Raw genomic sequence first — 11,348 nt, 5'->3', positions numbered from 1 at the left:
CTGATTTATTAAAACCAAAAATAAAAAACCAACCATGAAAATCCTTTTGAAGTATGGAAAAATGAAACTTTGACTTTGAGATGATAATGAAAACTAAATGATACCAAGGAATGAAATCACTAAAAAGATATCAAGTCACTTACTTATTTGATAAAACAAAACTCAAAAACTACATAATAACAAAATTCACATTAACGTTGATTTCTAAAAAATAAAAAAACTAAAAAGATACTAAATCATTTATTTAATTTGTTAAAATCAAAAATCAAAAATCGACCATTGAACTGATAAATTGTGACATTATGGACATACAAAGAAAGATGAAAAGTCAGCGCCATTAACTACATCTAATGCATAAAGTTTGATATAATTAAAACCACTTCACAGTAACCAAATAGCCAATACTTCATTTATAAACCCACTGAATATTTTCCCGGCCAATCCTCCTCTTCCTCAAGGGTGAAGTCATTCTCGATGTTAAAAATATTCCTCATCTCCTCCGGGTTCCTTCCCTCGAACATGTCAGCAATGGTTTGGCCAGTAAGATCCATCAAGCCCTTGAAGTTCAAGTAGTTCGCTGCTAGAATGAGATCGACGACAGTGGGTTTGTCAACGTTGACAACAAAATTATGATAAATAACTGTAGGTAAGTGTCAACAAATGACGATCAGTGTATCGGGACCTACATATAATGGTCCAACCCCCCACACAAATTCAGATGCATGCATCCTTTTTGTTAGTTATTAACCATCAACTTGTAATATGACATGGGAAATTCATATTTTGCAAGAAATTAATACGTTCACCATTCAGAGATAGGTTTTGTTTTCAAATCTGCTCATAAGCGGACGGTAAAAAATAACAAACCCTACGGTTAAATTGAATTAATTACCAGGATGTTGACCTTTATCTTGTGTTGATGCTTCCAATACATCTCCGTAACCTGCCAAGTTTTCAAATGCACCACATTAGTAACAGTTTTTCTCAAACAACCTTTTTTGCAGGCATTGAGTAGCTGCTGCTATATGTAATGTTTCTGATATAACTTCTAGTGCAAGCAGATGAGAGAAACAGAACACTGGAGCACATTCTTTCACCTACTGACCTCTTTATGATGGGACTGCATTTTCTGATATCATTCATTTTATTCTTTTTTCAGATTTACATTCCATCTGCCCCTAAGCATTATCTACACACACAAACTCATGAATGATGGTGTATCGGAATGCCAAATTTGTTGTAAACTACAACATGATTTAGAATATGCCCCGCAAATTTGCTGATTTAGACATTATACTATCAACTTATAGTGACAAAACAGAGGATAAAATCATTCATATTAATGTAAGTTTTAAGGCTCAATCAATGAATGATTAAGGATCAATACAGCCTCTCACCTTTTGTAGGGCTGATAGTCTCAGCTGCCTCAGCAGCATCTTCCATGTTATTCAACGCCTTGACAAAAGGCGACTCATGGTTATGCATCCCTTCGTAGGTGGTGATCAAATATCTCGTATCAAGGGGGTCTCGCTCAACCCTTTTCTTCACCGGACAAGCTACTGTCGAACATTTGTAATAGTTCCTGTACAGAGTGGATGAAGTCACCAAAAAAGGTATAATTAAATCAACAATACTTTTTAGCAACGTCGGAACTTCTAAACAATATTAGGTGAACTAATCACCTTGAGTTGGGATTTCCCTTGACTTGTTTCTTTCCATATTTCCTCCATTTATAACCATCATCAAGCAATTCAATGTTGGTTCTCGTTCGAAATGCAACTCTATAACCACTCGCGGCTTCGCTCGCAGAACCTACGGTACCCTTGTTTTCATTCTCAGTATAGTTCCTGCAAAAGAAAAAACCACTCCATTAGAACACACTCTTTCATAAAACCCTTTTTTATTTTTTTTGCAACCCATAATCCTAATCATATTTGACCAAACCACTTGCATAATTGACTTCCATAAGTTTAAATTCATTGAAAGACATTTAAAGGTGTTTACATTGACAGAATGGGGTCCACAAACACAGCACAGCATCCCTTCTGGTTTAAGGGAGTGAAGAGCACTACTGTCAGGTAAAAAGGCTTATATAGTACCAAATATCAGTAAAGAACAATAATGTTTACTTCAAAGAGTACTTCAAAAAGAAAGCTTAACTGACCATCTTTTGGCCTTGGGTTCATCTTCATCATCGTCTACTTCATTGATCTTCTCTGATGAAAAGCACCACGGTTGTTCTGGTGCCTGAAATTTGAACAAATCCAATGAAATGCTAATGGCCATCAAGGCTGATCACAACAAGTTCTGCCTTATGTCTGTCAGATTCCCCTCAATATGAGGGATCAACTCTGGACTTGGACCAAAATATCACAAAATTCTGGCTGCTTGGCTGTATTGCATAGTTATCTACTTGAGTTATTAGCAGATAACTCTTTTTTCAAATGTTCTTTAGCATTGTCGCTAATAGGCTAGCTGAAGGCTCAAGCAATATATATATATATATATATAGTTGCATGGGGCAGGTTCGTATGTATATTTGAGATTTACACAGTTTCTTGTTTAAAAGAAAAAAAAAAGTAATCTAAATCACAAAAAATTCATTAAGACACATATTAAAATATTATTTTGCAAAGAGACAAGCAAAAGCCGAAGTAGTTCAGTTGCTAAAGTTGAATATATTAAATAGTTTTATACAAGCAAGTCAGGGGAGCTTAAGACAAAGCTATCCTGTTTTTGGTTGCTCTGCATATGATCTGTAATACTTGCCTCGGGCCCTGGAGTGGGCGGAAGTATGCATACTGAAGAAATTGACTTTCTCACATCTGTTCCAGTTATTCTCTCCGTGTAATCTGACAGTAATGAACCGCAATTGCCTAAAAGAGTTAAAGATATAAAAATAAGAAGAATTGTCTCACATAGTCACAAAGAAAAATTACCTGACCAGTGGCCTTTATCATCTTGTGCTGAAAATTCAAGCAACTACCCATCAGTCGTAAGCAATTTTTTTTTTTTAGTTGGAGATGTGTATAACTTTTCAAATATTTGCTAGTGAAATGAGGGAGTGGCACATTTTTGGTATTGTGATCGTGATTAAGTTAGACTTGATTCTTATTTTTTTATGGTAAGATCACGACCTTACTCTCTTTTATCGAAAAAGAGAACGAAACTTGATAAAGGAGCAGAATATATGCATGATGATAACATAGAGCATTTCCAATAGAAACTAGGTAGCTATTTGACACAAGCAGGAGAAACTTATTGGCACAGATTATGCTTTAAATACCAAATTCCCAGATGTAGATACTTAATTTTGGTTAATTATTATTTCTTTAAGTAGTCTTACAAAATGAGAACAAGCATGAAACAACTATGTCACACCGAAAGTGAAAGTAACTAAGAACAAGTTAATTACCGGGATAGCTTTTGTTTTCAAATACGTTCATCATTCAGAGATAGCTTTTGTTTTCAAATCTGCTTATAAGCGGACAGCAAAAAATAAGAAACCCTAAGGTTAAATTGAATTAATTACCAGGATGTTGACCTTTATCTTGTGTTGATGCTTCCAATACATCTCCGTAACCTGCCAAGTTTTCAAATGCACCACATTAGTAACAGTTTTTCTCAAACAACCTTTTTTGCAGGCATTGAGTAGCTGCTGCTATATGTAATGTTTCTGATATAACTTCTAGTGCAAGCAGATGAGAGAAACAGAACACTGGAGCACATTCTTTCACCTACTGACCTCTTTATGATAGGACTACATTTTCTGATATCATTCATTTTATTCTTTTTTCAGATTTACATTCCATCTGCCCCTAAGCATTATCTACACACACAAACTCATGAATGATGGTGCATCGGAATGCCAAATTTGTTGTAAACTACAACATGATTTAGAATATGCCCCGCAAATTTGCTGATTTAGATATTATACCATCAACTTATAGTGACAAAACAGAGGATAAAATCATTCATATTAATGTATGTTTTAAGGCTCAATCAATGAATGATTAAGGATCAATACAGCCTCTCCACCTTTTCTAGGGCTGATAGTCTTAGCTGCCTCAGCAGCATCTTCCATGTTATTCAACGCCTTGACAAAAGGCCGCTCATGGTTATGGATCCCATCGTAGGTGGAGATCAAATATCTCGTATCAAGGTGGTCTCGCTCAACCCTTTTCTTCACTGGACAAAGTTCTGTCGAACATTTGTAATAGTTCCTATACAGAGTGGATGACGTCACGAAAAAAGGTATAATTAAATCAACAATACTATTTAGCAACGTCGGAACTTCTAAACAATATTAGGTGAACTAATCACCTTGAGTTGGGATTTCCCTTGACTTGTTTCTTTCCATATTTCCTCCATTTATAACCATCATCAACCAATTCAATGTTGGTTCTCGTTCGAAATGACATTCTTCTCATATTAAATGTGCTCTTCCTATAATAAGCACATTCTTCCATACAGAACATGTTCTCCTAAAAACACTATACAATTATATGCTCTTTTCATAAGGTTCAATAAGTCGTTCTTCCATTTTTCTCATAGTTGACGTGCTCTTCACATAACAAATACCTTCTTCCATACAAAACATATTTTCCTAAAAGTCTTTTCCTCTCTTAAAAAGTGCTCCTATTTGATATAAATATGAAAGTTTGGCAATTAAGCAAAAGATCAGAAAATCATTAGAGATTACTCTGAAACTCTCTTAAAACTCTTTCAAATATTCTCTCTACTAAGCTCTTTCCATCCACGGTGCTCCGCCACTCTCTCTACTTTTCCTTGATTTCTTTATTTCTCACTGCTTGGCACAAAAGTACTTACACTTCAAGAATTACAAATCTTCCTCTTTGTTGCCTCTATTACATACCATTTTTCTTGTTGCAACATATCATCTCTCCCTACCAGAAGAACCCTCTAAACTAGGCATGCAATCATTTTTTGGATGGGCTATCTAGATAGGCTGCCAAATAAAAAGAAGATGAGTTCTTGGGGTACAGGCACTCCTCACATGAATTCTTGAATTTTTTGTAATCATGTTGAGGAGTACAGTAATCGTCTGTTTTTTGCTTGTGACTTCTCAAAGCAAGCTTTGACTCAAGTTCTTCGCATAAGTTGTTTGCCAAGACTAGCAATTGGCTGGACCACTTAATTTGATTGGGCGTAGCAAAGACTGAAAGGGAAGCCTTATCTCCGTCTGCAACTTGTGCATACATTTATACTATTTGGTCAGAGACAAATTGCTGGATTTTTGGCAGCACGCAAAAGACTGAGCTGAACTTCTTCGCAGCATCATTGAAGTTGTTAGGTTCAGGCTTTGTGGACTTCAAAATATTTCTAGAGGTCCTATTTATAGTGAACTTTGGATGAATTGAGGCGTAGATGAAAGGATGTTTAGCAGGCTAAATCTTCTCTGGGGCTTCTTTATTTTCGGCTTTTGTAGTTTGTACTATTTGTAGCAGGGCTTGCTTGCTTTTCTTTGGATAGTATACTCAATTATCCAAAAAAAAAAAGTTCAAGTACTCAGTAAATTTATCTTACTGGATGATATCAAATATATGCTAATAATATAGACGATGAATAAAAAGAAAAAAGAAGGATCAAAGCATATATTACCTTGTTGTTGGCTTTTATTTTGCGTTGTGACTTCAAATATATCTCTATCTTCTGCCAATTGGGTCATCACGTCTTTCTCTTTGTCGATAGGGGAAAAGATACGCACTAGATAATCTGGCCGGATTCCCCACTCTGCTTCATTCCACTTCATATCTTCCCACCACTGAAGTTCTCCTTTGATTATCTTCAAAGTTTTGCTTGACAATTCCATTTTTGATATGCTTTTAAGCTTTGGGCAATTATAAAAGCCTATGGTTTCTAATTTTGGTGCAATTTGTAGTCCGTTAGAAATGCTGACCAGTTCAGGAAGGTAAAGAAGCAGCAATCTTTTCAAACTCGGGAGAAATTTATCCGACATTATTGGCTTAACTGATGCATGGCTTACCAGGCAGGTGACTAGAGGGCAGTCCTCAAGAATAAACTCTTCCAAGTTGACAAAATTTCCAAGCAAAGTATGAGAGAAAATATTAATCAGCTGGGGGCATGTATGCAGTGCTAGGAATTTTAGCTTAGACATACATCCATAGCGATATGGTCCTCTCCAAATACTCTCTAAATTCTCCATGTAATAAATGCTCAAATATTCCAGGGACTCAAGCACATTTTCCACAGGACTTGGGTCAGATTCCGCTGGATCATCTTCATTTCCATCATAATGCCTCTCGCCGTCAATAATGGTTTCCATCTTATTACAGTCTACCAACAAGCAAAATTTTAGCCTCTTCATATTCTCAATCCCAAATTCAGATAGATTCGTAGCGGTTGCATGGTGGTCCAAGAAAAATGAAGTAGAATATTTTAGTACCCCTTTTATTTCAATTGGGATGTTTTCACCATTCACAAACTTCAAGCATTTGTCCCAGTTTCTGAATTCTGCTTCAACTTCATGAGGGACACGAGATATGATCCTCCTTTTATGATGGCCAACAATAAATCTAAAGCCTGACAATGAAGGATATAACGATGATATACTATCTAAAAGTTCGAATTTCGGCAGGTACAAGCTAAGAGTCGTCAATGTTTCTGAGTTGCATACTTCCTTCACAACTGCTTCCACAGAATCATCCCATCTCTTGTCTGTCGGGTTCACATCAATGCTTAATTCAGTAAGTTGGGAGAGATTTGATATTGTCTTAGGGTGAATCACAATGTTTGAATATTTCGACTTCTTTTTGCCACAGATTTGATAAAATGATACTCTCAAATGTCTTAACTTGAACAGCTTTCCAGTCTCTATAGGCAGATCCATGATCTGAGTTTCATCAAGATCAAGCTCCTCAAGATTACTGAGTTTAGCAACCTGAGGTGATAGCTCCATGAAGAGTTGACAACGCCGTAACAAGAGTTTTTTAAGTGCAACCAACTTGGGAAGAGACTTTGGCAAACATTTGATGCTAGTGTGGGACAAATCTAATACTTGGAGAAGGGCCATGCGCTGGAAGAATAAGGGAGGAATGGCTGTCAGCTCATAATTCCCTTGCAAATACAACGCAATCAGTGAAGGGCAATTTGGAGATGGAGGTAGCTCAGACTCTTTATTATCATTCATGAAAAGCACCCCTTTGCCTGCCCATTCTTCTTCCTTTCCTAGATGGGTCAATCCTGAGCCACTTGCCTTGAGAACAGATTGCTGCATTTTGGTTGAAGTATGTATGCTACTACATAAAATTTTCTGGCCCAGAGGATCTTCCCTCACAAAATACTCTGCTTGTAAAGCATCAATTACACTTTGAAGAATATAATATAATCTTCATTATGCATATTAACCAGATAATCTTCAGGGCAATTGCGAAATTAAAGATATAAGTTAATTACTAAGATATATATATATATATATATATATATATATATATATATATATATATTGTATTATAATTCGGTGCGGTGATTTTCATAGAATTTAATGATTTTCATCATCTCATTTCCTAGCTTTCTTTCCATTTGATCTTCTCTTAATTTTGCAAAAATTAACTTTTATTTTTTGCTTCTATAAATGTTAGCATCGAGAAGGGGAAAAGGAAAAAATGCTGACATGACAGTTTAAATTGCATTTTGTTGTAGTGTTTAATAAATTAGAAATTTAAGAATTATGTGACAAGAGTAAAAATAATGTTAATAAATTTAAGTTGATTATTTGTGTAATTTTACCCATCAAATATAGACACGCAACCAACAAAAAAAACATGTGTATATATAATGCATCTATTTTTCTCCTTTCTTTTTAGTTTTCTTTCGAATAAATGCATGGTATACTATATTTGAAAATGAAGAGGAACATATATATAAATATATATGAAAAAAATCAAATTATCGTAAAATTGAAAACACATATACAGCAGCTTTGAACATAAATTGGTTTATTGATGATTTCAATATTTAATACATATATGAATACATATATAAATTCAAAATGCATATCGTCTACTTTTTTTCTTTTAAATTTGGATTATTTCATCTTTTACAATGACAAAGATTAGTTGATTAAGCCTAACACAAATAAAAAACAAGAGCTTATCACACATTCAAGTGATCGCAATATAAACAGATCAGAAACAGAAATTAACGAGAAACAGTAAACTCACCTGCAAGTTCGCTTGACTAGAAATATAGTAGCTGTGGTTAGAGATGAGGTTTGGCTCGTTGTTCACGAGAAAATGAGGCTAAAAGTCTCGAGCGGGGTAAGTCGAGACTGATAGGTCACAGCCATTGGATGGTAGTCCTTAAACCCGAATCCGCGTGCAAGGAAATTCAATTCCTATCCTCAAACTCAAAGTGGGGTAGCCCGATAATTCGAGGGGTTTTCCAGTTACCATTTCGTCCCGACAATGACCGTTTCCCAACCAAGGCATTGCCTCCCGGCTTCCAAGCAAGCTCTTTGCACTTTACAATAATTAATTATTTGATTACAGTAATTAAAAATTTGATTAATGGCTGTTTGTAGTACTTGTTAAAATTAATTAAATTATTATTAAAAAATAAATTTTCATTTGTATCTACTTATTTTCATCCTTTTTATTTTCTCCTTTCGTGATTTTCAATCTATTTTATTTCTTTTTTATTCCTTAGGTGCTGTCAGCAAAAGAGAAATACTTATTTGAGTTCTCCTATTACTTAATAAAATTGGGTGTTGAACTATACAATCTTTTTAAAAAGTTGTAGACCAAAATAAAATTTTTAAAATAAAGAGTATGATCCAAATAAAAAAATTTTAAAACTTAAAAAAAAAACCATATTTCTTTAAAAGGTTACTGAATTTTTTAAAAAATTTAAATAATTTTTTTACTATGTTCAATAAACCTTTATACATTTATTTTGAATTAAATAAACCCTCATAACTAATAATTAACTAACTGTCATTAATCAAAATGTCACCTCATTTTATACTCGTGTGATGCTAACTTGACGTTAATGTGAAGGAGAAAAAGTTTTCTATTTATTACCTTAGAGATTGATTAAAAATTGATTTTCATTGCACTCTAGAAAAGAAAAATAATTTGCTACCAATTCAGCCAAATCCCGCATGTAGTAGGAAGAAAATGGATGTCCAAATTGATCAAGGAAGCTAAAAGAGCTAGTCAAAGTTTTCCGTTACAAGCGATGTGGGAGCAAAGGTGACTAGGTAGCTTCTACTCAATGTTTATTCACAACCTCAGTAAGAAAGTGGCAATCGATGATCAAAGGCGCCTTCGAAGAGTATGGCAAAGTGGTGCATGTATTTGTTTTAAGGAAGAGTTACCAAGATAAGGAAAGAACCACAAGTTTTGCCTTTGTAAGGTATAGAGAAAGTTTGAGATGGAAAAAGCACTGGAATGGGGCAACCATCAATAGTTGGACAAGAAAAGAGTAATGGTTAGAAAGGCAGAGCCAATAAAGTAGACGGTGATGGAAGAAAATAAGGCATATGTTGTGGAAAACAAATATATAAAGGGCGATAGGGTGTCCTTTAAGGATGTTGTTATAGGGAAGGGACATATGATTACAAGAGAGGAAGGTGTAGTTGAGGCAAGTAGCAAAGTGAGTAAAAGACTGTTGGAGTAGCTAACGAGAGAGATAAAGAATGGCGGGTCAATGGAAGAACAGAAAGTGGAGAAAGGAAAGAATAAAGGAATATAATTGAATGGTAGTGGGGTAATAACAATGAACACCATTATTCTTGAAAAAGAGATAGCATGGATTAAGAGCAGTCCAGTCAGGAAGCTCAAAGCATGAATACCATATGGAACTGTTGAAACAAGTTTGTTGAGTGAAGAGATTGATCTCTAGGTGCGAGTTATTGAGGGTAAATCGATCTTTCTTAGCTTTAGAGATCAAAAAAAGATGGAGGTTACGTTGGAAGGGTATGCGAATATCTTAGCAGCATGGTTTGACTCAATCTTACCACTTCTAATAGCAAACCAAGAAAGAGATCTTAGATAATGCATGAGACTTTCATAGGTTCGAATTCAAATGTGACATGTCAACACGTTTAAAGCCATCAGCGAAGGTTAGAGAGATTTTTTACTATTGACAAGAGTACCTTTAAGAAAGAAAGGTTTGATCAAGCCCATGTCCTTGTAAAAGTCAATAGCAAGGTTAACATTCCGAATAGAATATGCATTGAAACAGAGGGTAAGGTGGCAAATGTCTTTGTGAGCATAATTGGAACTGAGAAAGGATGTGGTCTCGAAAGCTACAACAAGAGAAAGGAAAAAATTCAAATTAAGATGGAGGTTCGACAAAGCAAGGCCTTTCATGGTGGAAACAACGGCAAAAAGAGAAAAAGCTTAAGAAGTTAGGGGTAGAATGAGCATACTTAAAGAATAAAGGTCAAGAACTAGAGAAAGAGTAAAGGTGGAGAAGAACCAGTGATGGAAAAAAGAAAGGAAAACCTTGAAGTGGAAAATTGCATCAATAACGCTGGTGATAGACATAGTAGTGAGAAAAGAGAGATGTCAAAGTGGGAAAATGAAATGGCCACGAAAGGAAGAAATATAAAGGAAGAGTGAGAGATTGGTGAGCTATGGAGAAGCGAGTAAGGGAAAAAATTGAAGAAAATATACTTACCAAAGGTAAAGAACACGTCGAGCAATAAAGGCAAATGCAAAGACAAGAATAAAAATGAAAATGACAAACTGAAATTTTGTGGGTCTAGCTCAAGGTCAAGTGACAAGTATAGAATGAGGAAAACCAATAACACACAAGAAGGAAAAGGAGTAGGTGTGGAGACTATGAGACAGGTTTGTCAGGAAGACAATTTAATCTCAGGTGCCAACATCCAAAAGAGAAACTCAGTTTGGAAAAAAGAAGCAATAAAAATATGGGAGTTGACAACGAAATTGGAGTTATCTTTTTAGAAAGAGAAAAAGTAAATGATCAAGAAATTGATTGAGTTAGAAGCCATAGAATGAAGGGGTAAATAGTAGGAGCTAGAAGAGACTCACTAGGTAACAAGGAATTGGATCATAAATGATTTGGGGAGTAAAGGGTGAGGGAGGGATTGAGAGCACGTGATTGGAAAGGGGAAAATGGTGAAGTTAGAAGAAGGGAGAAATTAGAGACGATGGAGAACAAGGAAATAAAGAGGTAAGAATGAAAGAGGATCGGCAATGAAAAGAAAGATAGTAAAACGAAAGGATTAAGAATGTTGATGATGAATTTATCAAAACTTATAGGGGTCAAGGTATTTTACCCTAAATTAAAATAACATACCCGCCATAAGGAAATCATACTACTTCATTTTCTTTCAT

General features: G+C 35.1%; 1 protein-coding gene across 4 annotated transcripts; it reads right to left on the bottom strand.

Annotated features, from left to right (window-relative positions):
• Positions 1-212: 212 nt before the first annotated feature.
• Positions 213-8,362, bottom strand: LOC18604930 (putative WRKY transcription factor 33). 4 transcript variants are annotated; one of them, XM_018118371.2, is made up of 10 exons: positions 8,205-8,361; positions 5,623-7,326; positions 3,533-3,583; positions 2,940-2,966; positions 2,770-2,852; positions 2,165-2,247; positions 1,683-1,847; positions 1,398-1,582; positions 893-943; positions 213-580 (listed from the first exon to the last, which is right to left on the bottom strand). In XM_018118371.2, exons 2-10 carry the CDS (start codon positions 7,256-7,258, stop codon positions 411-413), a joined length of 2,451 nt encoding a protein of 816 aa, XP_017973860.2. In that variant the 5' UTR covers positions 7,259-7,326; positions 8,205-8,361; the 3' UTR covers positions 213-410. The 4 variants fall into 4 exon arrangements, with proteins under 4 accessions (XP_017973860.2, XP_017973861.2, XP_017973865.1 ...); XM_018118372.2 differs by having other exon boundaries at positions 213-577; XM_018118376.2 differs by lacking the exons at positions 5,623-7,326; positions 8,205-8,361 and adding exons at positions 4,039-4,223; positions 4,324-4,443.
• Between the last annotated feature and the right edge of the window lie 2,986 nt (positions 8,363-11,348).

Source organism: Theobroma cacao, chromosome 3, assembly GCF_053813885.1.
Source record: "Theobroma cacao isolate CCN51 chromosome 3, ASM5381388v1, whole genome shotgun sequence".
Classification (NCBI taxonomy): domain Eukaryota; kingdom Viridiplantae; phylum Streptophyta; class Magnoliopsida; order Malvales; family Malvaceae; genus Theobroma; species Theobroma cacao.
The sequence above is the reverse complement of the archived record's forward strand: the minus strand, read 5'-3'. Positions and strand labels throughout refer to the sequence as shown.